This window comes from Pectinophora gossypiella, chromosome Z (assembly GCF_024362695.1).
Source record: "Pectinophora gossypiella chromosome Z, ilPecGoss1.1, whole genome shotgun sequence".
In the NCBI taxonomy this organism is placed as follows: Eukaryota; Metazoa; Arthropoda; class Insecta; order Lepidoptera; family Gelechiidae; genus Pectinophora; species Pectinophora gossypiella.
Genome location: NC_065433.1, coordinates 1,612,660 through 1,640,304, shown reverse-complemented (window position 1 = coordinate 1,640,304; position 27,645 = coordinate 1,612,660). Strand labels below are relative to the sequence as shown.

Here is a 27,645-nt window from a genome sequence, read left to right as displayed (position 1 = left end):
TGAAGGATTTCTTTGTAGGTTAAGTTCTTCATTAAATACCTACTTTCTGTCGACATTTTTACCTACTGCCGATATTTTTTGGGATGTGATGTGTTCTCTACCAGTTCGTAGACAGGCATATCGGTACAGAAATTCTGACTTTATTTTTTCTCAAAATCAGTGGTCTTAAAACTATATAAATATCAATATATATATCTCGTACAGTTCCAACACATTTACATCTTTGGTTTAATACCTAGTAAGGGTTGGCTATCTCCCAACACAATGGAATCTGTTCCGTGACCTTACGACTAACTTCTAATACTTAACAGTTTGAACACTCAAAGTCTAAGGCCGTATGCGCACGAGTCTGGCGTGGTTCTGACCAACTTGTGCTGGCTGGACAATTCTACAATCTTGTAAATTGCGCAGTGTAAGTTAATAGCACGCGTCACAATCCTATTTATATTGGAAGATGAACAAGTTTGTAGCGTTGTCCAGTATACGTGGGCCCGAGCCGCGCGAATTTTAGCGTACTCTCCGTAAGTATGCTTAATACATACAAAGGCGGTTCCGAGAGCGTTTCAGAAATCCTGTTTCTTCAATCGCTAACGTAGGTATTACACGTCCGAATTGAATAAAATCTTAGCGTCAATTTTTTTTTTCTTGACGTGAATTCGCCTCAATGGGGATGCGTAACTGTAAGGCATTCTGATTCGCGCGGGTTATAGTTAGCGAATGTAGAAAGAAATAGAAACATTTTCCGTTTGGCAATCTCGGCGGGAAGGTGAAGTCTGCGATATATAGCCATGCTGAGATATTTGTGTAAACGCGCACTTACAAACTCGGTTACACAATATCTATCCCCGGAAACGCACCCCGGACACTATAGAAAAATCTTATTACCGCTTAACGCGTAAGTGCGAACGAGACACAGTCCGCGCGATCTCCCCCTTCCTCCTTAGCGGCTTACGGCCATTTGGACTAAAGTAAGACCCAGAGGGGATGAGGTCGGCGCATACGAACCGGTGCGGGGCGGAAATTCTATAAGTAGTAGTTCTTTATTCTATGCCGGAAGGATACCGGTGCCGCCTCTGTATGCATCGAGCTTTATTAACGGAGTGATTTGTTGTTTGAGCGAATTCAATTGCTGATAGGCAATCTGCACTACAAATTAGGCATTATTTTCATTAAATATTCTTTTTCACTAAGACACAGCATCAAATGTTCAGGTGACCGTTCAGTTTTTTCACTGTTAGGTATTTTAGTTAATAATTCACTCGAATCTTCAAATTAATCTGTATCGCCTTAAGGTTATACTGGGTTTTCGTACTCGTCAAACGGAACAGCGTTTGAACTTATAACATGTAGGTAGGTGCAAAGCGGTTCCATAAATATGATGGAAAATTCTTAACTGTTTCTTAAAATATATTATACGTCATTAAATGTAGCGTGGTTGGTATGACAGCAAGCCAGAAATATAGTGTTAATTACCAAATGCGAAAGAGACAGGTATCTATCGTCTTTTTCGCACTAGGCTGTATACCTCTCCGCCTTGATGTCATTCTCATGAAGCATATAAACTGTAAACAACGGTGGTTATCAATTTGACCACTATTTAATCAATTTATTCTTGGAATTGGATAATATTCGTTTTTAAGGCTTCTGAACATGTGTGCTAGATTTTATACTATGTAATTAAGTATATAATGGCCCCGATTCCTGCAGACATCTCTTAATTTTACTTTAAGTTATACCTGTCATTTTCTTATCCGCCGAAAAGGAAAGGGACGGATGATTGACAGCTCTTAATTTTAGGAAGAATGCGTAAATAAATGAATAACCCGGGCGAATTTTTAGACGGTTGTTTTAGATTTGTGCTTAAAATTGACGTGTGTTCCATAAATTTTATGCTTGTCGATTACCCGTCCCTTTCCTTTTCGGCGGATAAGAAAATGACAGATATAACCTAAAATAAAATTAGATGGTATTTACAGGAATTAGCACCAATATGTTTGTCTACGCATTTTTTATCCGTTCAAAATCTTCCCGCTCTAAGTTTGGTTCCCAGCATAACCTTTTACGGCTCGATCAACGGACAGCGACTCCGTTGATGGTGACGACTGCGTTAGGCCCCGTTGGCTCGGGTTCATAGGCTGAGTCCGTGTCGCTCCTACGTCCGTAGGCGGCGTTATCGGCGATGTGCTCACTGTATGGCGAGTCGTACACGTTGTCCGTGACGTGGTCGTAAATGTGACGACCATTTGTGTCGTGCAGTGTGGCGTAGCTCATCACGGCGGCGTTCTGGTCTTCCTTGCGCTCGGCGCCCTCGATGTTTTCTGTGTTCTTCACGGGCGTCGCTTTGCGGCTGGGGAGCAAAATCGGATGGATTAAAACGTTTGTTTGGTGTATAAACATTTTTTTGACGTGACTTATTGCAGATTTGCCGCAGATGGCCTTAACTACTTGGCCGGACAAATGGGGAGCGTTGAAGGCTCTCACTCGGTTGGGCGCGAACCTCGGCTCAGTGCGTCGTCTGAGAGGAAAACTAACCTATAGGTATTTTATTTATCGTTGCATCGTAGAAACGACTAGCATTTATGTTTTACATCACCGACAAAAACTTCAAAATGTTCGGGTAAGGAGCTTGCTGCAGCTTTATTTTTATTTCAAGAAACTAAGTAGGTAGTTCTACTATGAAGAAAAATCACGTTTGGAACTATCTTTCTGAAAAGCTTCAACGTAAGTATGTGGTATAAAACTTCCAATGATTAAATATAAGTACTTACAGGATGTTAGTGACATCGTAATGAATAAGGGGAATGATTCAGCTCATTATTCTGAGTTAAAATCAAGTGGAATTTTCCATCGCAAAAGTAGTATAAAGTTTAAAAAAAAATATGTAATAAAAAACATGAATGCGACGGAAAATTCCACTTGATATCAACTCAGAATAATGGTCTGAATCTCCCCTTCAGTATTGCTACGATATCACAGACCCGTACAAGTAGCCCAAGTACGTATGGGTGTTAGTGACAACGTAATGAATACTGAGGGGGATGATTCAGACAATTAATCATTCCGAGTTGAAATCAAGTGGACTATTTTTTTCTTTATTTCTTTCTAAACATTGCAGCTTCATAACCTGCAAGTAAAAAGTAGCTGGAAGAAAGACACAGGGTCCTAAACGTTCGTAAAAAATATTCGGAAGTATGGAAAAATAAACGGGCAATACCACGGGTGCCGCTAATATCCACAAGCGGCGGTGACCACACACCATGAGGTAAGCCTGTTTGCCGTCTATGACACATTAAAAATACACTTACAGCCTTAAATAGATGACTCCTAGCAGCATGAGGAGGAAGAGCACGACACCACAGCCTACACCGACACTGAGTGGCAGCGTGCCGCTCTCTGCCGCCTCATTGCTGGCCAGCTCACAGCTCGGGTCCTCTCCAGACCACTTGCCATCGTCCAGGCACTTCCGCAAGAACGGCCCCACCCTCTGGAACTGTGGTAGGCAGTGGTACTCGATCGAACTCCCGAAGAGCGTCGTTCCGTTTGAGATTATAATCCGCCCATTCTCAATCGTGCCCGGTGACTTGCAGTCGATAGCTGTTCGGATGAAAGTTGTTTTTAAACATTGCATTACTGATTATTTTAACTTTAAAAAAGATTATTAGTAAGAAAATAAGTGACAGCCCTGTTAGGAGAACGCGTGTCTACATTGTAGGGTCGCGGGTTCGAATCCCGGCTCGGGATATAAATCACTAAATTTGACTTAATATTCCTCGCAGGTGTCTGTGCATAACGATGTTATTGATTATACATGTCGAAACATGTACAACTTGACTATGCCTTCAGGGATAGGGTTGCCAGATAGGGGATTTTTTTTACTATTTTGGAGAAAAAAAAACTTTAGGGAAGTTTTGGACGAAAAAGTCCCTTTGTAACTTATCAATTGTTTCAGCCAATCCAGCCCCTGCCTATTTGAAGGACATTGAAATTGACGTGATACTGGCGAACTCCTGGCTAACCTGCAAACATGAGGTACTCACGGAAGCAAACTGGTGGTGAGCCACTCCACTGTCCTCTTGGGAGACAAGTTCTAGACTGGTTGCCCTTTAGGCTGTACCCCCTCTCACAGCGGTAGTGGGCCTCCCCGCCGATGCTCAGCGTGCTCGTTACAACCACCAACCCTGTACTTGTCTTCATCTGACTCGACGGGTCCGGGCATGTGATCTCTGAAAAAGAAACGAATTTTAAAATAAGAATAAGTATTTAAATGTTTTTCTGATATATGTTTATGAGTTCTTAAAATGTCGCCTTAGAGTGAATACCTCTTAATAAAGTGCATTTTTGCTAAGAAAAATATACCGGTGGGAAATAAACGAGTGTTAAGAGAATTCCTAAGAAAAATCTAAATTTTTATTTTGCAATAATGCACTTACGAGGTTTTCACTTTAAGGCGGCGGTGGCGGTGGGTAATACCTTTAGGTACTATGTTCAGGTACAATATACGATATAGGCCTGCAATAAAATGTTTATTACGTTTATTGTTTAAACTTTCTGCACACAGACCCGGGAAAGATAAGCGGGCGCGGGATTTGGATACGAAACCGTAAACGCGCCCCAATCAAAGGTGATCCGGGACAAGGGTCCCGGATATGTTTACATGAATGTTTTGGGCACTTAACTCACCGAGACGCTATGGCCACGTCGCCGGCGAGCCAAACAATTCATATTGAGATACGACGTTTTGGCAACGAAGCCATTACAAAACAAATTATTCTGCGACGTGACTTTCGCGTCTCGGTTATGGCCCTAATAGTTAATAAATGTAATAAAAACAATTTAAAGTGCAGTTGACCAGTTTCAGTGCTGCTTTCCCAACGTGTAGGACAAATGTCTGCTTCCATTTTCAGCTGTTTGCAAACAGTTATTTTTTCCACGTTTTCTTTTTAACTCGTCGTATGTATATTTCATAGAATGGATCATTGTGTTTTTTCAACCATTATTTGAGAAAACAAATGAATGGAACAATTACTCGTTTTAACGTAAACAAAACATTTTAGTCTTAGTTGTCTTATTAGACATAAGACCAAGAAGGGGATATATTAATCGATAGATCTAGGTAAATAAGAAATGTAAGAGAGAGACGCACTATTTACCCGACTGCTCTGACATGTTCCGGATAGGTTTTATCTCCAAATATGTTAATAAAGAAGACGCCGACCTCACTCCCTCTGGGTCTTACTTTAGTCTTAAATGACCTTAAGCCGCTAACGAGTAAAAGGGAGCGCGTGGACAGTCTATCTCGCTCGCACTAGCAGCACGGTGAGAATAAGATTTTTGTTTGGACTGTCCCTTACTGACACTTATCATCCGATATATCGTCACAATATCCGAACTATGCGATCAGGCTACAACATATCGGTTACCATTGGTTGTCATTCGGCAAACGTGACAAGTAAATATTGACTCTAGCATCGACATCCGAGGCGTCGACGACATCAATAAACGTCATGCAATAAATCTAATATAGACACCATGCAGCAGCACTCTGAGAAATAGCATCAGTAACATTGACATTTTCAGCGAGTGATATCCGAGGCGGGTTTGACCGTAGCTGGACATGATACCGGGTGTTAGTGACATTGTAACGAAAACTTTGACGGATAATTCAGACTATGATTCTGAGGTGATATCAAGTGGAATTTCCGTCGCAAAAGTATGGAACTAAAATTTTTTTTATGAATTATCCGATAGGAAATTGAAATCCACTTGAAATCAACTCAGAATCATGGTCTGAATCATCGCCCTCAGTATTCGTTACGGTGTCACTAACAACCATAGGTGTTTGTACGGGGTGTAAAGTGACATCGTATCGAAGACTGAGAGGAATGATTCAGCTCATTATGTAGGATTGTGATTTTATTTCATGATAATATCAAGAGCATGGCCACCCTACCCAGCTCCTGTTTACTCGGCCATAAGGGAAGTCCGCCTCTGTCTTTAGACCAGTGTTATGTAAAGGTTGAATTAAACCAAGCACCGTGTTGGACATGAATGGTTCAAGGTTCCGCAGCATCAGTCATAACATTTTTTTATTTAATATTTAGCTATGTTTTAAAAGCAGTTACTATTTTTTTTAATGTGACTTTTACTAGATTAGTCTCGGATGACATTCACTTTTTGACCGGACAAATGGGGAGTGTTGATGACCATCAGATTATTGCCCATAAATATAGCCTTGCTTATTTAAAAATGTGAACATCGTGCATTTTGCCTTTTCTATTTATGTGTATTTTTCTGGGATAATTAAATTAGTTTTTCTTAGACGTATTTATTTGTTTAAGTACTTATATTTTCATCTATCTATCGATGCCCAAAGCGATGACCAAATTTTAATCATGACGAAAATATTAATGGTTTCGGATAGGTATATAAATGGTTTTATATCTATACCAAAGGCCTCTAAAAATGTGTGGGTATTTCTTTTAAATCCATTGTCAAGTCCAGATGCAACGTAACCCACGGACGCACGGTTCTGTAGGTATTAACCGACTTCAAAAAAGGAGGAGGTGCTTTATATAGCATACCTACATAAATAGCCTATATACGATCCACTCCTGGGCACGAGTTTCCTCCTCTCAATGGGAAAGAGTATGGAGCACATTCCACTTAGCGTGCCTTCCGAAGCACATAATCATATTACTTTTACGGACAATCAGGTGCGAATTCAGTCTGTGTCCTGGGCAAGCTAAGAACATCCTCGCGATTTTTTTGTTAGTAGTGTCTCCTGGAATTAAATCCAGGACCTGCGGATCGTGATCGTGGGTCAGAATCAGAATTTATTCAACATAATTACTCGTATCATAGATGAACTCGTCGAAGACCGATTTAACATTTTTGAATCTACTAAGTACATCATTTATCGCAAGGTATTATGGCTGAAAAAGAAACTGCAACAGCAACACCTATAAATACAATATCTATACATGAGTTCCTCTAGATATTAAATAACTTGTAATGTATAGGACTCATTTAATATAATTTTTATTATTTAGGTAATCATTAGTTTTATAATAAGCCTGTTCAACCATTGAACCGCGGAGGCCGAACATTTAGTAGGCAATAAAACTAACTCCCAATAAGACTAAATCCCAATTGTGATAATCACAGAGCTTTGTGTTAGACCAATGTGTTAGGTGGTGAGCCGTATCGCCGTCTATAATGGTCGAGCCAACTGTGTTAGTGAAAACTGCACTTAAGATAAATTAATAATAATAACTCGTTGGTGCAAGTCCTTGAGGAGCTCGGTGGCGCAGCGGTAAACGCGCTCGGTCTGCGATTGTTGAAGTTAAGCAACTTTCGCAAAGGCCGGTCATAGGATGGGTGACCACAAAAAAAAATTTTCATCTCGAGCTCCTCCGTGCTTCAGAAGGCACGTCAAGCCGTTGGTCCCGGTTGCATTAGCAGTCGTCAATAACCATCAATCCGCACTGGGCCCGCGTGATGCTTTAAGGCCCGATCACCCTATCCATCCATAGGGAAGGCCCGTGCCCCAGCAGTGGGGACGTTAATGGGCTGATGATGATGGTGCAAGTCCTGTACCGGAGTTCGAACCGGCGCTTCCCGATTGAAAAACAAGCGGATGAAGACAGTGACTTATGAGTAGCCAATACCTACAGGGTGTTAGTCACATCGTAATGAAAACTTTGAGGGATACCTCATTCCCCATTCGCAAACGTATGGAAAATATTAAAAAACACTAAAAAAACATGAATGAATTCATCAATTTCATGAATTTTCCGATAGGAAATTCCACTTGATATCAACTCAGAATCATGGTCTGAATCATCTCCCCCAGTATTTGTTACGGTGACACTAACACTCATACGCACTTATATGGCTACATATATTCAAATTCAAAAATATCTTTATTCAGTAGGTAACATAGTTACACTTTGAATCGTCAATTTTTACATAACGACTAGCTTCTCACAACCTGTATAGCCGGGGAAAAGAAGCTGCAAGGAAAACCTCGGCACAGGGCCCTAGACGTTCTTTAAAAAATAAAAATACTTAAACATAAAATATTGGTATACAATTGAGTAATTTAGCTGCCTAATATCAGTTCTCAAACAGTTAATCCCATGCATTCATATCTTCTAAATAATCACTAACTTTATAATAACCTTTTTTGTAAAGTTTTTGTTTAACTACTGTCTTAAAACAGTTGAAAGGCAAATTCTGAATGTCAAACACATGGCCGCAATAAAACATTTCTATTTCTATTGTAAAAACGTATACATTGCCCCTTAAAAGATTTAGTAATCTTATGTAATCGACTGACTTGTAAAGCATATTTATTTTTATTCCGGGTACTTACTTATTAACAATGTGTCGATCGCTATTTTTTGCAAATAATCATATTATACGTACTTGTACATGGTGTAAGTGACACCGTAACGAATACTGAAGGGGATGAATCAGACCACGATTCTGAGTTAATATCAAGTGGAATTTTTCATCGCAAAATTGTGTATTTTTTATTATTTTCAATTCCATACTTCATGTTGTACTTATAGTTTGTACCCGCAATCTTTCAATTTACATTTTTATTTTTTTTCTCACCTTATGGTTGTCTGGAAGAAATCGCTTTAAGCGAAAAGGCCGCCATTTGCCATTAGCTATGTCTTTTGTAATTATTTCTTTTTATTTTGCTGCAATAAAGTATATTTGTATTTACTAACACCCTATATTTGAAAGCATAATATTATCTGTATGTCCGCATTCCTCACGCTATGTTGTATCAGAGTTGTATTACAAACAATGCAAATAATTTCAAACGACTAATCAATACAGAATGCAACAAGCACTCCACACAGAAATACTTTTCGAGTTATTTTAGTAAAATTACTAATAGCAAAATATTGTTTGCAGCCGATATTAATAACCGTTAGCATCTTTTATTCTGTTCTGGGAGCTTAACAAACACCAAATTCAGCTACTTGTCTTCCCGGGCATTATTAACGAGTTTTATTTATGAATTAAGTGACAATGACTACGACTTTGTCTCATAAAATAAGTATCATATATGATTTCGGGAGACTCCGGAATTGTGAATTGAATTCGGAATTGTTTTCCGGGAGTTGTGTGTTACTCCCTGTTTTAAATTATATATTTGTTTTGTATTTGTTACTGTGGTGTCCCTTTATAATAAACGTTTCTTTCTTTCTTTCTTTCTTTATAGACTCCAGGAGTCTCATATTCCTGATTAACGCGGTAGGAACCTGGTATTACGTGTTTTAATTATGATAAATAACCGCGTAAACTTCATACAATGAGAACGACGTTTGACCGCTTTTATTGATGACGTCACACGACAGGATTACCATACAAACTCCAAAGAAAATGTGCGTTTTGACGTTTCGTAAAAAGTATCTCACTTGACTTGGTTGTCAAGTAGCCTATTGCTTACCTTTGCAAGCTGGAGGCTCGGAGCTCCAGGTGCCGTTGTCCTGGCAGAGCCTCCTGGAGACGCCGTCCAGCTGCCAGTGCTCGTCACACTCGTACAACGCTGCTGCTCCGTAGTAGGTCGCGTTGGTCGCCAGCGTCACCTTCCCGTTGTCCAACCTGCCAGGGTTTCCGCAGTCCACGTCTGCGAAGGTTAAGGTGACTTTTTATTATCCTTAATCTCCCTAGCATCATTTGATTTTGAAGATTTGACAGGTTGGTTTACAAAAGCGACTGCCTGTCCTACCTTCCAACTCGCGAAGGGAAATCAACCCAATACATTTATTCAATAAAATATGAATAAAAAAATACTATGTATTGTATGCTCACGACAGTGTGGGAGAGGTAGACAAAAGAGTTTATCGCGTCTTCTCCCGTCTCACCTTCGAAGACCTTCAGATGAGATGCTTTGTACATAACGGACTTTTGATAAATAAAGATGTACTCACACTGGCATTTGGGTGTCACCCCGCTCCACTGTCCGTTGTCTTCGCAAGTGGACAAACTCTCTCCGACCACCTTGTACCCTCGCTCACACCGGTACTTTACTAGCGCACCGATTCTGTACGTGTTCCCACTGTTCACGTTGACACTTGTGCGGATGAGTGTACGTCCGTGCATCCTATCGTTACCAGTCACGGATACTATGCTGTTTTCAGCCACCACAGGCTCCGGGCAACGGATTTCTGTTGGAAAAAGTAAAAAAAAATAGAAATGTTTCGGAAAGATAAATATAGTACTTACATAGTTTGTAAGTTATCATACAAGGTTTTAGTGACATGAAGGGGATGATTCAGACCATGATTCTGAGTTAATATGAAGTTGAATTTCCCGTCGCAAAATTCATATTTTTTTATTATTATTAAGTATTTTCAATTCTACAGATGGCTCAGAAGTTCAGGTTCAAAATGAAAAATTAGATAGATGGGCTCATTGGCCACTACCATTGGGGTACCGAACTGAGCATAGTACCCCGCTAGCCACAGGTTGGTAGTGTGACTAGGGATCGACGATCCAACAGTGTTGTGTTGGAAGTTGTATATATGCGTCTTGCCGTGTAAACTTCGATACCGCGTTTCACGACCGCTTGAAGACTGCATTATTGAATGTGGCGCCATCTGTTGCATGTGAGCGGAACTAGGTGGCCAACTAGTTGGGTCCGCTACACACATGGGGGTGTTTCTGATAGCTAATGAGCCTCTCTATCTAATTTTTCATTTTGAACCTGAAGTTCTTGGCCACCCTGTATACTTTGGCGATGGAAAATTCCGTTTGATATTCACTCAGAATAATGAGCTGAATCATCCCCTTCAGTATTACACTGTAGCCATACAGGTACTTATGGGTGTTGGTGACACCGTAACGAATACTGAGGGGGATGATGATTCTCTGAGTTGGTGCTCCTGTCGGTGCGGAGCAGAGGGCTTTAAGGGCTCGTCTATTCGTATATTCAGTTGTGTTGTGTAACTAATTTACCTTCGCAACGGGGCGAGTTGTCGCTCCACTGATGGTCTTCAGTGCAGACCCGTCTCACGGGGCCTGTCAGCCGGTAGTTGGTGGTGCAGGAGTACTGGATCACACTGCCCAGATGGGTGCTTCCGTTGAGCAGCTCAGCTGATCCGTACGGCAGGGGAGGCAGTTTGCCGCAGTCCACATCTGTATAAAGACAAATAAGTCACTATTGGTGTCTTCCTCCCTTGTGGGTTATGAGGTCAATGACCGACCGCATCACCTTGGTGTCAGAGTTATTAATATATTATTGAGCCACCTAAGGCCCCTGACGTGACTTATGAAATTGTATGCGAAATAAATAAAGAAAGAAGAAAGAAATAAACAAATAAAGAAAGAAGAAAGAAATAAACGTTTCATAAAGAAAGAAGAAAGAAATAAACGTTTATTATAACGTCCCACTGTTGGGCACAGGCCCGCCTGAGGCCGCAGGCAGTATGGAGCATATTCCACCACGCTGCTCCAATATTTAGTCTAGAAGCCCGGGATCAACGGCCTAACGTGCCTTAACTGTTATTGATATTAGTATAACTCTATACCTTATTTTTTGAGAAATAAATTCCACACACAAAAAAACTAAGGCCTATTGGACTATGGAATTCCATTTGCTTCTTTCTTCTATCGTGCGGGTTGTGAGGTGAATTACCAACCCCATCAACCCTGGTGTCAGGGTTATTCTTGAGCCGCCAAAGGCCCCTGACATGGCTCGTGTAACGACTACGTACTTACATCAGTATGTAGTAATAACCCACATAGGAGAGAAGATTACTATTGTTGAGAAGATTATTATTGTTAATTTAATTACTAATTTGTAGATGCTATGTACACTGTGTAATTGTATATAAGTCTTAATTAATTTTAGTAATTGTCTTAGTTGTTAATGTTTTATACAGGGTGTTAGTGACATCGTAACGAATACTCAGGGGGATGATTCGGACCATGATTCTGAGTTAATATCAGGTGGAATTTTTCGTCGCAAAATTCATGTTTTTTTTTTAGTTTTTTAAAATTATTTTCAATTCTATACTTTTGCGATGGAAAATTCCACTTGATATTAACTCAGAATAATCAGCTGAATCATCCCCCTCAGTATTCGTTACGATGTCACTTACATCCTGCACAAGTACATACGGTAGCCATACAAGTAGGTATGGATGTTAATGACACCGTAACGAATATTGAGGGGGATGGTTCAGATCATGATTCTGATTTGATATCAAGTGGAATTTTCAGTTTGAATATTCATGAAAATTTTTGTGTTTTTTTTTAATTATTTTCAGTTCCATACTTTTGCGACGGAAAATTCCACTTGATATCATCTCAGAATCATGGCCTCAATCACCCCTCAAAGTTTTCGTTACGATGTCACTAACACCCTGTATATAATATTATTATGATGTACTTAATAAATAGATAAGATTAAACGAACATACATTCGCATTTGGGCGACTCCCCGGACCACTCGCCGTCAGGTTGGCACACGAGGCTCGGTTCTCCCACCAGCTTGTGGCCCTTCTCGCAGTGGAAGTCGATGGTGGAGTGCACGTTGTAGTCGTACGCTTCCATGTACCCTCCCGCCGGCACCTCCGGGTCCGCACAGGTTATCACTGTTAAACAAACAAAATAAGCATGTAAGTTAGTCATACTAACATATCTATGGACTGTAGTCTGAAAATAAATGATTTTTATTTTTTATTATTTTTTTTATTTGATTTTTATTTTTTTTTAATATATGAATACCTACAAAAATTACACATACATAAACAACCTATATACGTTCCACTGCTGGGCACAGGCCTCCCCTCAATCAACCGGAGGGGGTATGGAGCATACTCCACCACGCTGCTCCAATGCGGGTTGGTGGAGGTGTTCAACAAAAAATTATCATACATTTTTTTTGGCAGCCCTAAGGATTACGCACACATACATAGTCGCACACACAGATGTTGTTGTTCTCTACCAATAGGGCTAACATGCGCATCGTGCTAAAATTTTGTCACGGTTATTTTTTTATCGATTCTGACGATATAATTATGTCATTTTGTCGATTTAATCTAAATAAGTCATGTTGTTCTGTCAAAATACGAACTAAGTCACGTGGCATGCATGTTAGGAAAAAACAAACATATCGATTTTGACAAAAAATATTGAATCGATCGATAATGTTAGCCGTGCTGGTGTGTGGAAGGTTGTAAATAATACGGCGACTTTGAATTCACCACGTTATTTATATCATCAATAAGGCACACAAAAAATACATGTTACGTTGCAGTCGATCGTAGAGAATGAAGAAGAAAAAATAATAAAATATAATTTGTTGGATTTGACCAACAGATTAATTATCATCGTCATTAACAGCCTGAGCTCTTCGACTTTGGTCTTCAAACACTGGGGTATGGTTAACGGAAAGACTCAGACGAAGTTTCCTAAATGCTCCTATAAATATGTATGTACTTACCTATGCATTTAGATAAATATACATAATATTACCTACATACATAATGTCACACCTATTTCATGACACACAACGAAACTAATTAACGGAACTTAATTTCTTAGAATTTTATAAAGCAAGCTCACGACGTTTTTCAAATAGGGCTAGTCAGACGTCTTACGATTTTTTAGCTTGATTTAGTTTATTTCCAATGTAAAAAAATGGCTGCAATCTGCGGCTTCTGACTTTTCCGCAACCCGCAATTTTGTTTTTGTTTAAACCGCTTACATTATTCAACCCTCTTGTGCTCCAAACACACCTATTGTACACACAACAACCTCAAAAATACACCATACTTAACACTACTAACATTCGAAAAGTGTTGAGTGATAGTTTTGGTTCCCGCGCGACCCCTTAATAAGTGAGTTTATTGTTTAAAACACTATTCTCATGATTATATTCCCACCTACGCTCAACGGCCACCAGGGAAAGCTGGTGCCCGTCGTAGCTAATAACAATAAAAGGTGACCGGCGGTCCTGCCGTCAGGATAGCCGGTCACTAACGAATATACTTACATTCACAGGACGGTATATCATGGGACCACTTTCCATCTTTGTTGCACGTGAGCATCTCAGCGCCGGCTAACCAGTAATCTTGCTCGCAGGAGAATTGGGCCACGGACCCGTACGTTGTGGTCCCATTGAGCAGGCGGAAGGAGCCCTTGTGGACCTGCGCGGGGGTTCCGCAGTCCACGTACTTGCACGACGGGGGGACCCCGGTCCACACGCCGCCGAGGTTGCACGTCACGCTCTGGAGGAAAATAGTTTCAATTTTAATAATTTATTTCTGCAAGATACACCCTAAGTATACAGGGTGTTAGTGACATCGTAACGAAAACTTTGAGGGATAATTCAGGCCGTGATTCTGAGTTGATATCAAGTGGAATTTTCCGTTGCAAAAGCATGGAACGGAAAATAATTTTAAAAAACACGAATTAAAATTCATTCATTCTTTCGAATTTTCATGAATTTACCGACAGGAAAATCCACTTGATATCAACTCAGAATCATGGTTTGAATCATCCCATTCAGTATTTGTTACGATGTCACTAACACCCTATCTACTTGTATGTACTTGTACAAGGTGTAAATGACATCGTAACAAACTATTTGAGCGGGAATATTTTCTGCTGGTTTAGATGCACAACACACACATATAAAATATTGCATTAGCAAAAGTCTCGTGTATAAAGATAATAGACACCTTTACCGGGCGTGTGGTACAATGTGACATTTCTAACGTGGTGGACTAATCTTATGGGCGATAGGCTGATTTTATCACCATTCTGATGTGATTTTCTTGAACGAAAGTTCCATTTCCCTGAATTAATTTAAAATTCCCTTAAAATTAACTGGAGAGAAACTAGCGTGCTTATTGCGTGTTCTTTTTCAACCCTCGATTCACATCCGAATGGGATTTTTCAAACGTGGTTTTCACTATATTTTTTATTAATATTCCAAATATTTTTTAAATTCAAAAAACTATTACTCAATTCCGCTCAGCGTGACATACCAATCAAACTTTGTGTTTTGGCCATTCTAAAATTTTTTGTTTGTTTTTGTTTGTACTCCCGTACAGTCACCGACCGACCGTCAGTCAATCAAAGCTTACGTTGGTTTAGAGTTTCACCCTCACATGGAGGGCGCCGGAGGACTATTAATCCGCCCTCGCTTTCAATTATGCAAATCTAATTCATTTAGAACCAGTCAGTTTCAATATCCGGCAACGCAACGCCGAGTTGTGGATGAAATAAGATTAAAAAATGAATGCGTTTTCAAGACGTTCCGACCCGCGAATATTTTTTTGTTTTTAATTTAAAAAAGGCATGATTTTGACAATATGCGGCTTAAACTTTAAGTTCGCATTTGTTAATCGCGGGCCGGGTGCTAATCCACTGAATTCAGACCAATTTTATTTTACCTGGATTGCAAAAATGTCATACGGAGATTTTCCAAAACGGTGCTTTTGTAGTTTTCACTATAACTTGATTCAAACTTGACGCCACTAACAAAATAGGTATTGTTAACGCAACCCAAGACCACCAGGATTTTTTATCGACTTATCGTAGATTTGCCACAATATGACAACTGGGGAGCGCTGAGGGTTGTCACCCGGTACAAAATTTGAGTACAATAGTACAAAAATAATAGAAAAAGTGCCCAGTGGGCGTGAACTTCGGCCAAGAGCTTCGTTTGAGAGGATCATATTTAAAAGAATTAGTCGACCTTAATAGGCTGATAACGATTAAGCGCTGAATAAGGGTCGGTTCTGAAGTGTTTGTTGTCGCGAGCTGATTGGCCAAAGCTTGCTCAGACTTCTGCTAAAATCTTCAGTATATTTTGCTCGGGCCAAGCACTTAATGCCATTTGCACGTCAAAACAAAAACTATTACTATCGATTAAGTTTTTCACCCTCTTCGTTCGGACTTCAGTTATCGCAGTAAAATATATTTAGTTACTTTTTTCACAAATTAAACTGTAAGTCAGTCTTACTAAATGTCAAGAATGTTACTGCAAGCAAAACCGTATGTACAACCGTACAGCGGGTAAGTACATGATATTGCTCATGACGACCTTGAAAAGTATGTGTTTACTTTCATCCAAATCAGCTCAGCGGTTTAGGTGTGCATCCTACTGTTGGGAACAGACCTCCACTTAATCAACCGGACGGGATACGGATCATACTCCTACTATAGTGGTAAAGCAGTTTTTCAAATATCAACCCAAAACAAGCAGCTGCTTTTTTTGGAAATGACTTAAATTAATATGCAGATTAGCCAAAGCGGATCTATCCAAAGATAGGATTCACAGATTCACTATTGACCACAGATAGGGATTACTTTTATATTTATTTACTTTTATTTACTCGGGCACCGATTCCTGCAGACACCTAATTTTATTTTAAGTCATACTTACCTGTCATTTTCTTATCCGCCGAAACAAAAGGGACGGATAATGACAACTGCTAATTTAAAATTTGAATAAAATAGGCATCTCGCTCATATTCAATCCGTTTGACGTGTGATGTTAACTTAATTCTATCGGGTTATTGGCCACTATAAAATTTTGGACTTTTTTCACTTCTGCTTAAAATTGACATGAGTTAAATAAATTGTATGCCTGTCGATTACCCGTCCCTTTCCTTTTCGGCGGATAAGAAAATGACAGGTATAACTTAAAATAAAATTAGATGGTGTGTACTGGAATCTTCTTCTTCTTCTTCCTAGCGTGAATCCCGCCGTCTTGCGCCGGGGTCCGCTTTCCTACTGTTCTTCCTCCACTTTGCCCTATCCTGGACATCGTCTTCGGATAACCCGCAACTCTCCATGTCTTTCTCCACGACACTCAACCATCTCAGCTTAGGTCTTCCTCTACGTCGCTGACCAGTAATATTGAAGTCGAGTGCCACGTTGCCAATGTACTCAGGCGGTCTTCTTTTAACATGCCCATACCAACGCAGCCGGTTTTCCTGCAGTTTGTCAGCCACGTCACGTACACCGAGGCTACCGCGCACATACTCGTTGCGAATCTTGTCGAGCCTCGTCACGCCGCACATCCAACGTAACATCTTCATCTCTGCAACTTGGATGGACTGGACATGTTTTTTCGTTACGGCCCACGTCTCGCTTCCATAGGTTAAGACAGGTCTTATTACTGACTTATAGATAAGCCCCTTCAGCTTTACAGGCATTCGGCTATCACAGGTAACGCCAGTAACTTCACGCCACCTGAGCCAGGCTGCTGATATACGGTGCTGTATGTTGCTCTCCAAATTTCCGGAACTGCAGATTATTGTCCCCAGATATTTGTACTCCTCGCACTGTTGAACAACTTGTCCATCTATCACTATAGGGTCAGCGCTAGGGTTCTTGACGTTGCATTCCATATATTGGGTTTTAGCTACACTAAGTACTAGCCCACCTGCCTGCAACTGACTTTTCCACGCTGCGAGGGCATTCGCCAGTTCTTGTCGGCTTGATGTGCAAATCGCTACGTCATCTGCATATATGTAGGTCCATGTGGCTACTTTCTGAGCATCTTCAGTGAGGGTATCGAGTACGAGACTAAACAAATACGGACTGAGTACTGAACCTTGATGAACACCCTCAGTCACGGGGATGGATTGTGTGACTCCTACTGTAGTTCGTACAAAAGAGCGGACATCCTTGTACATGTCGGCTACGATGGTGACGTATGCCTCGGGAACATTTTTCCTTCTGAGACTCCAGTATATTGTATTTCGGGGCACACGGTCAAAAGCCTTTTCCATGTCTAGGAATGCAATGTAGTGGGGTTCATCTTTTGCTCTGTGCTCTTCAGTAACCACGGTCATTGCAAAGATTGGATCAATAGTTGAGAGCCCTGGGACGAAACCATACTGATTCTGAGAGAGACAGCATTCCTGACGGAGACGGTTATCTATGATTCTCTCATATAACTTCATGGTATGGCTCATTAATTTTATACCTCGGTAATTATTACATTCATAGCGACTTCCTTTGCCTTTATAAAGTGGGATGATTGTACTCATCCTCCAAGCATCCGGCATGCATTTAGTCTCCAGGAGCATGGTGTTGAACAGATTCTCCAGTATTACGACTCCGGTATCACCCAAGCACTTCCATGCCTCAATTGGAATGCCATCCGGACCCAACGCTTTCTTATTTGACATTTTATTTAGCGCGATCTTAATTTCTTGAGGTGTTATAGGGTAAATCAAACCCAGATTTACATCCTCCTGAGGCAAATTTATACTTGCAGTGTTAATATTTAATAGGTTGTCGTAATATTTGTACCACGTTTTCAAGATGTCGTCGTCTCTAAAAAGTAGATTGCCATCCGGTCCTTTAAGTACTTTTGTTTTGACGATATCTTTAGTAGCCTGATCCCGTGACTTCGCCAGCTTGTAAATGATTTTGTGACCATCCCTACTCTCTAAGGAGTGGTACAGATCTTTGTTCGCTTTCGATCTCTCGACAGCAACTACTCTTCTGGCAATCTTCTTTTTCTCCTTATATATATCCCGATCCTCTGTGGTTTTAGTAGACTGCCATGTTTTAAAGGCTTGTTTCTTATCCCTGAGTGTTTTCTGCACTGGTTCTGTCCACCACCAAGTATCTTTAGATATTCGTCTTCCTCCCTTAGTTCGCCCGAGTACTTTGTGTGCTGCCTTTAAGATCTGAGCCTGTATGTGCTGCCACGCTATATTTACATCTTTTCCAATGTCGTCAGGGATACAGAGGTGTTCTAATTCCTTCCGGAACCCTTCAATATTCTCACCCTTTAGAATCCACCATCTGGTGAGTTCTGGTTCCTTTTCTTTCTTAGGTTTTATTTTCCTTCTGAATTCCAAATCCATTACGACAAGTCGATGTTGTGGCGTCACACATTCTCCGGGTATGACCTTGCAATTTTTAACTCTTCCAATCAATGTTCTATTTAAAAGCAAGTAGTCGATTTGCGAACAATTTGTGCCACTTTTATATGTGATGAGATGCTCTGGCTTCTTTATGCAAAATGTATTAACTATTGCAAGGTCGTGAGACATGGCATGTTGCATAATAGTTTTGCCATCTTCATTCGTTGAACCAAAACCGTGACCTCCATGTACTCTCTCGAACGGCTTAAATTCCTGGCCCACATGGCCATTTAAGTCGCCACCAAGAACCGTGGTTTCATTGCTTGGTATCTCCCGTAAAATGTCATCCAGAAGAATCCAAAACTCCTCTTTTTCCGTTTTAAGACATCCTGTTTGGGGTGCGTATGCAGCTATCACATTTACCACTTCTCCTTCTATGACAACCTTAACGCTCATGGCTCTGTCACTAAACCGTTTTACTTCGACGACATTATCCAGGTGTTCCTGACTGATTGCAACAGCTACTCCATTTCTACCTCCTTTTGAGCCTGTATACATCATTTTGTAGCCTTCTCCAATGTTGCGAGACTTTGCCCCTTGCCATCTAGTCTCCTGAAGACAGATAAAGTCTATCCTGCGGCGTTTACATAAGTCTGCGAGTTCCTTTGTCCTTCCGGTTAGTGTTCCAACATTTAATGTGGCAAAGCGGACTTTTAGGTTGCTCTCCGGGACTTGCGTCTTTAACCGAACCCGTCCTTGATCCGGTAGCCCTTGCAAATTTGTCACAGAGTTAGGGCGATGTGTCTGCGCGTCGTTATGCGGCGACGCCCTATCCATTATACAGTTATTATTTGGCAACCTATTCATCTTCATTCTACTTTATCGACAAGAATGGTGTGTACTGGAATCAGCTCTAAAAACTATGTATCAAAAAGTAGGTACTCACAGGAGGGCCAAAAAGGATGAACCCATTTTTGCAGGAGTAGGTTGCGAGGGAACCGGCTTTGTGGCCACTGACTGAGACTGTGGCCCCGGCGACTGGAGGGGGCTCAGGGCACCAGTCGAAGAGGCACTTCGGGGGCTCTCCGGTCCACACGGCCTCGTCGCCGCACTCCCTCTGGGCGTCCCCAACGAGGGTGTAGTTCTCCCGACAGGAGTATAGCGCCTTCGCCCCGTGAGTCGTGCGATCGTCCACCAGCGCCACGTCTCCATCTTGGATCGGCGTTAAGCCGCCGCAGTTCACATCTAGAGGGCAATACAAGATTATTTTGTTAAACGAGGAAGCAGTTTTAGGTCCCCGATACCGACCCCGCCGGCGTGGTCGACGATTTCCCTCAATCAGCGCTTATCGCTATCGACCCACTAAGGTCGATTAATTCTTTCAATTATTTTCCCTCTCAGACGACGATTATCACGTGCTCAGCGGTGAAGGAAAACATCGTGAGGAAACCCTTGCGGAGAAAAGTGTTTTCAGAGGTATGTGACCTCCTAACCTGTATTGGGCTGGTTTTCCCTTCGCGGGTTGGAAGGTCAGACAGGCAGTCGCTTCTGTAAACCGGACCTGTCAAATCTTCGGGTTAGGTAAGCGGACCCTGTGAAAAACGGGATAATGCTAGGGGGATGATGTTTCTTTTTTAAACCCAGCCCAGCAGAATTCAAAACAAACAGAATGTAATCTGAATATTTAATGGAAAAGTAAAAAAAACTAATAAGTACTGCAATCGTAGCCCTAAGGGCCCAGACGTACAAACCCCCTGTATCATTATCACAGTGCCCCCTCTCGACAGTCGAACTCTATTTATTAACATGTCTGGCATTCAATTTCAACCCTCTGCATTTAACATCGCATATTTTGACCGTCCCCTTATGTCAGAGATTAATGGTGTGCCGTTCCCGGGAATGTTCCCAAAGTGGGAAAGTTCTCGTTATAAAGACTTCAATAGTAAGAACACTGGCAGCTTTTCTTTTTCAAATTGTTCTTCCTGGTACTCTGGATTTTTTACACAACTTCTGCGCCTTTTCACAGCCGCGAACGTTCCGAAAGTGGGAACATTCTCGGGCACTGCTCCCGCTAAGTACACTCAAAACTGCATGTAGTTGGGACAAAAACCGGGCTTTGACCAACTTGACACGTCTGAAAATGGAATCCGGGACTGTGAAGCCATTACCTTAGGGGTTGTCAACTATTTGATTGCACGAATTCCGTTAAAAACGAAGCTTGCATCTCCCTTTTTTTAAACTAGCCGTAGTTTTGACGGTCGTCCAGCTCATCAAGTCATCACCTCTTTAGCATTATCCCGTTTTTCACACGTTCTTACCCAACCTGAAGAATTGACAGGCCCGGCTTCGGTCCGCGCATCAAGTATTGTATTAATTAATATCTACGTTAATCGATAAGTACGTTGAATTGATAACATAAATGCTCAGACAAGTTCCAGATAGGTTTTGTCTCCGAATCTTGCATAAAACACGTAAGGGAAGTACGTTATCTTAACAAATAAGACCCCAAACTAATACAAATAAAAATATCAGTTTAAAAACTAAAATTCGACTACAAAAAAAGTATTTTTCTATCAATAATTTTAATAAGTACACTTTTCCCGCTCTTTTGATGACAATAATGCAATTCTTTCTGCCTTTTTTGAAAAAAAAAATCCATTTTATGTACTTACTTACATGATAATATTAGGTAACATACATAAGATTGTACTTACTGTTTTTTAATATTGCATTTTTTTAAGACTTTATTCACACAATAAAGTTTAAAAAAGAAAATTTGAAAGTTAACAAACAAAAAATATTAATACATGGAGATGATACTTGCTATGTGTATGTATTTGTGGTTGATGTGTGTGTGTATGTGGTGTGTGTGTGTGAGCTTTACTTGATTATGTTTAATATTCCAGAAATTGAAAGTATTTAACTTACATTTGCAGCTAGGCGCAGATCCGGACCAGAACCCGTCCTTATTGCATTCCCTGGTCTTGTCCCCCATCAACATGTGGCCTTCAGGACACCCGTAGGCGATGCTGGCTCCCACCTGGTAGCTGTCTCCAATGATGGTCGTGTTGAGCAGCTTGTCTGGACTGCCGCAAGATGGCGGCACTGCGGAGAGAATTCTCTTTACTTTACGTGTCCACAGCCTAGTTGGTTTTCGCTTTCGTACACGATTGAGATGCGCTAGAGGCTTAGCCAAGCAGGAAATGTTCCTATTGGTCAACAAGGATCTTTTATCACTAGGATGACATTGCCAAGAGGGCGCTGGTGTGCACCAAATAACAACTGTCAAAAATGACGTTTCCATAGGATGCGGCGTTGGTTTCACGTGCCTTAAGATTCTTGTTAGTTTGTAGCTGGATTAGAATGACAGGGACAAAAATACAGTACAGTAGTTACGATATTTTTTTTTACACTGGGCTGTATTTTATATCTTTTAATTCTAATCAAGATTTAAAAATGAAGCATAACCAGACGTAAACCTATGGTTTGGTTAAGGTTCTATATTCTTCATAATTTAAAAAATACGTATTTTTTTTAAATTATGCCTACATAGTTACTTACATACGGGGTCGAATTGATAACTTCCTTATTTTGAAATCGGTTAAACTACATAATTAAATGTAGTGAGGCGAATATATTCGTCGAATTGAGAAACACAAAACTATGACACCTATTTAATTGAACGCAAGTTTACAATACAATAAACCTATACTTAGGTTAGAACATACGATCACGATTATATTCCTGAATGGGCTAATCAGAGGTAAATCCATCGAATATATGTGTGAGCATATGAGTGCCCACGCTTTAACTGCGCTTTCTATAATTTATTTATTTTATTTTATTTATTTATTTCAAAAATTTATTACACACAGTGATTATGCTAACTAGCATCGTTAAACCATGGTTTGTGTCGATGCTAGGTATCTACGATGTCCGTCTTACATTATACATAGATGAGTAGGTAACAAAAACTTGTGGGTAAGCAATAGGTAAACAAACATTTTATGCAGTTTGTGTCTCGGCTACGTATCGCAGAGCGCAAGCAAGTGATATGATAACTACATAGTTACAATTGTACCTATAAAACTTATGCCTACTGGCCGATGTGCATAGCAACACGGTAATGGTGGTGGCTGCGCTCACTGCTAAGCCGGACCCTCCCGCCTTCACCTCAGCCGCCGCGTACTCGGAACCGATATACAGGGAGGCCCAGATAATGTTAACTAGATACGTACCTACTTATTTTTAAATTATGTGGATATTTTAATAGACCAACGTGATAGGTGGTAAGTCATGTCTATAGTACAATAGGATAGGTTAGTATTTTTATAAAAAAAAAGAAAATAATAATAACCGGTTCTGTTATAGCAATACCTAAACAAGTATCTATTATAACAACATAAATCGTCTTTATACGCCCCACTGCTGGTTACACGCCTCCCCCTAATCACCGGAGTGGGTACACGAACAAACAAACAAACAAGCAAGCAGGCAAGGATATTAAATAAAGAAATAAAATATCTACAAAAAAAATAATTCGCCGCAGCAGTAACCTACTTAATGTATTTCGCGTGAGAGGTGTTGTAAATGCTTTCTGGCTTTGGTTGAGAGGATTCAGTTTATTAAAAATGTATCTTTTTTAATGTAAATACCGCAGAGCATTACTAGACAAATTGCAGCTATACTCATTATTTACACGAGCACCTCATTGAGGTGACTGGCGACTCATACTATTAAAGGCTATATCGCAAAAGGACTAAATATCATTTCACCTAGATCTTATATTGACGTAGGTATACCTATTCATCGCATCGCAACTTCCCTGAAACCGATCAAATGTAAAAATAAAGCGAATATACTATTGGAAAGTGCCTTGGAAATATTTCTTACTCGTGCGTTAACTAAGTTATTGTACAGGTAAGTCGGCAAGGCGTTTGCAAAGTTTTTTATTTCGCATGAGCAGAGAAATCTGATTTGTCGAAGAAGAGCTGATTTATTTTCTAGGTTTTCACTTTAGAGTTGAGTGCATACATACATAAAGTCACGCCTGTTATCCTTATTGGGGTGCGCAGAGCCAAAAGTAATCAGAAGACAATTGAAGCCACTCTTGATACGAAAGCTTAAAATGGATAATAATATGATGAACCTGATGGGATTCTTCTTTCGTGTGGGTTATACCGACACTGGTATCAAGATTATAATTGAACTGTCATAGTCCGACACGGCTGATGTAATGACTACACACACAACACAGACTTCTAAAAAGACACATCAAAGTAATTCCCCTAAAAGCAATGTAAAAGTAAGTGCGTAATGCTAACAAATGTCAAAAAGCAATATTGCTTTTTTAGATGAATTACGTCAATATGACCTTTTTAATTCCTCAGTAAGCAGTTAGACGGGAACAACGGCTTAACGTGCCTTCCGAAGCAAGGAAACATCTTATTTGTCCGACAGTCAGGTGACTTCAGCCAGCAAAGTCCAAGTGTATGGTGACCAGTGCCGTCATCCATTTATAAGTTTCATCATGTTAGAAAAGACACAATGTCTCTGTCGGTTTTTACGACAGGCCCGGGAAGACAAACAGCTGAACGTGTTCTGTTTTTTATTCGCTCGCAGTCCAGCATAGACGCATTAAAAATATAAAGAAAGTCACAAGATAGAAAGATGAATATGCATTCGCATTATGCAGCACAACATGGTAAAAATACACATTGGTCCCGCTGCTTGGCACAGGCCTCCCCACTGTTTGGAACAGGCCCTCCCCACTGCTGGGCACAGGCCTCCCCAATGCTTCGCACAGGTCTCCCCACTGTTTGGCACAGGTCTCCCCACTGCTGGGCGCAGGCCTCCCCAATGCTTGGCACAGGTCTCCCCATTGCTGGGCACAGGTCTCCCCACTGCTGGGCGCAGGCCTCCCCAATGCTTGGCACAGGCCTTACCACTGCTTCATTGCATTAAATTCACTTACACTAAAAGAAAACACACTAAATCCAACTCTATGCTTATACCTGAGAAGTTTAGAAACGTTTTCCTAAATTATTCTGGAAATAAAGCAAAACCGACTGAGTTCGTGGCCAAAGAATCTTCCTATTGCACAGTTGAAGCTAAGGGTTCAAGCGGTTGTGAGATATTATTTTCTTGTTCCTTTAACTTTTGTAAGTAATTCCGTCCTTTTGAATTCTACATCGGGTTGTAAAAGCAGTCTTGTAACTAAATAAAATCTCTTCCACGTACATTTTCTTGTTTCTTTCATTGGAAAAAGTATGCATTTCTCTTTGACTGGGTTTAGAGCCTTTCATGTTTTCTTTGGAAATATTATTTCCAAGGAATGGGTACGTACCTATTTCTCTATTTTATAAAAGAATATAAGTGTCCACGGTCCTTTTATGCTAAGGAATTCTGAGATATTTCAACGGAATGTAATAAGTACCTATTGCATTACGACTAAGTCTTCATTTAGCTAGCATTTTATTTCAACGTTTAAGTGGCTTTTAGATTTGATCAAGCAAACCTAGTTGTCTGGGGACCACGCGGTTAGTCTGTTGATGCATAATATCGTTGCCTTATTGTGAAAGCCACGTGGGCGCCATTTTGACGTAAGCGCATTCTTCGTTGTTCTTCAACAACGTCCTTCATTTCTTTCAATTAATTTTAATCCGCGTAAAAATTGAGATCACAATTTGTTACCTAGTTTAAGCTAGCTCGTCTATTGCGAGGTCTAAAGTGACTTACTGGAAAGTGGCGACGCCCTGTTGGTCTTCTTCTATCGTGTGGGTTGTGAGGTGGATTACCAACCCCGTCAACTCTGGTTATTACTGGACCGCCATAGGCCCCTGACATGACTCATGTAACGACTATGTACTTACATCAGCAAGTAATAACCGGGACCAACAACGGCTTAACGTGCCTTCCGAAGCACGGATCATCTTACTTTTGGACAATCAGGTGATCAGCCTGTAATGTCCCAGCCATACTAGGGTCACAAAGTGATTTTTGTGATTTGTCCTCACCGGGATTCGCACCTGGGACCTCCGGATCGTGATCACAACGCTCAACCACTGGACCACAGAGGCCGTTACGCCATGTTAGTGTGAACGTTACAAACCATTATTCAGTCACGCATTCGCTGGGGCGTACAGAAAAAAGCGATATGTACCTAGACGTGACACTCACGGTACTGGCAGATCCAGTGGAGGTAGTCCAGGTTGCAGCCCACGTCGTTCCACAGCCAGGAGCGACCTCCGTCCAGGACCACACAGTTCTGTTCCCCGTTGTAATTGTTCGGCTGGTCCTTGCCCCAGGTCGGCCGCGACACCACCTCGCCTGGCAGAGAAAGAGATTTGAGTATAAGGGTATTTGAGGCCAGACAAGACCGCGATAGTTATCGCTCCCCATTTATCCGGCCATCTCATGGAAACGCTTAAAAAAGCAGTTCAGTCTCTTTAACAATAGGTAAGTTAGGTATTCGCACATACACAAGCAATACAATACAATACAAATACACTTTGTTGCAACAAAATTAAAGTGAACACATAATACTTATTTATGTATATACTCATCTATAAGTAATTGTTATATTTCTATTTATGTAATTCAATTAAACATACACAATAAAGGCACACACACAAACAATCAATAACTTTGCTACTCTGAACAAATCCCTACACTTATCACTTAGACCACACGCTATTACACTCACACAGGCACACGCGCCACACGCACTCGCAAAATTGCTGTCTTTTCACACTCGCACTCTTTGCACCTACACACACACACTCATGCAATCACGTCGTATTTCGAACTACTTCTGTACCCACTAACACACTCACAACATGACAACTCCCTACATCACCTTTTGCTTAAATTGTGGTGCACCGCGGATCTTTTTATGTCTACCTACGTTATTAAATGTAAGTACAAAATGTTAGCATACTGTGAGGTGTGGGGCCTGGAGATCTGTAATACAGGCCTTGAGCCTAGTACAGACTCCAGCTCTCATAAGGAACTAAAATTGTATTTTACGTTTTACTAAAATTTGTGTACCTACCTACCTTGTGAGAGAAATAAAGAACTATATTATTATTATTATTATATTCACGAAACAATATCTTTATCAACCGGAGGCAGTGTTCTTCCGTTGATCTAACTATTGACTACGGACATTAAATACATATTATTAAAGAAAGAAAGAAACATTTATTACTTCCGGACACCACAGACACAGACAGACAGGTACATTACATTCAACACAGGACAGAAACCACACGGAAATCAATACAAAGAAAAAAAGAAAACAAAAAGAAAACCAAGATCAAAAATTTTTAACAAAAAAAAAACCGACTTCAAACGCAAAACTAAAAAGCTATAAATAAATTTACTTCGCACAAAGTAATTAGTACGTATTTTCAATTAGTTAATTAATTTATAATTCTGAAGTCGGTGCCAAGTAAATGCTACAACAACCCTACTACAATATCAAATTACTATGTACACACAATATTGTTTAATACCTATATCAAAGCAATTACAAAACAATGTCAAACAAAAAATTACAAAACAATCAGTATTGAAAAATATATGAATCGGTACTTCGTTGTAGCATTTCCTTGGCACCGGCTTCAGATTTATAAAATAATTAACTAATTGAAAATACGTACTAATTACTTTGTGCGAAGTAAATTTATTTATTGCTTTTTAGTTTTGCGTTTGAAGTCGGTTTTTTTTTTGTTAAAAATTTTATTTTATTTTACGATTTTAAGTGATGGTTAGACCGAGC

General features: G+C 40.4%; 1 protein-coding gene across 1 annotated transcript in view; it reads right to left on the bottom strand.

The window, feature by feature from the left end:
- Positions 1-1,993: 1,993 nt before the first annotated feature.
- LOC126380067 (sushi, von Willebrand factor type A, EGF and pentraxin domain-containing protein 1) overlaps positions 1,994-27,645 on the bottom strand; it is a 128,008-nt gene continuing 102,356 nt past the window's right edge. Inside the window, exons 8-18 of the mRNA XM_050029261.1 lie at positions 26,043-26,192; positions 21,792-21,968; positions 19,810-20,108; positions 14,021-14,255; positions 12,444-12,617; positions 10,978-11,157; positions 9,951-10,187; positions 9,467-9,646; positions 4,038-4,223; positions 3,306-3,594; positions 1,994-2,347 (exon numbers count right to left, since the gene is read on the bottom strand). Of these exons, the coding sequence (XP_049885218.1) occupies positions 2,071-2,347; positions 3,306-3,594; positions 4,038-4,223; positions 9,467-9,646; positions 9,951-10,187; positions 10,978-11,157; positions 12,444-12,617; positions 14,021-14,255; positions 19,810-20,108; positions 21,792-21,968; positions 26,043-26,192 (2,384 nt within the window). The 3' untranslated portion in view covers positions 1,994-2,070. The remainder of the gene's footprint in view (positions 2,348-3,305; positions 3,595-4,037; positions 4,224-9,466; positions 9,647-9,950; positions 10,188-10,977; positions 11,158-12,443; positions 12,618-14,020; positions 14,256-19,809; positions 20,109-21,791; positions 21,969-26,042; positions 26,193-27,645) is intronic.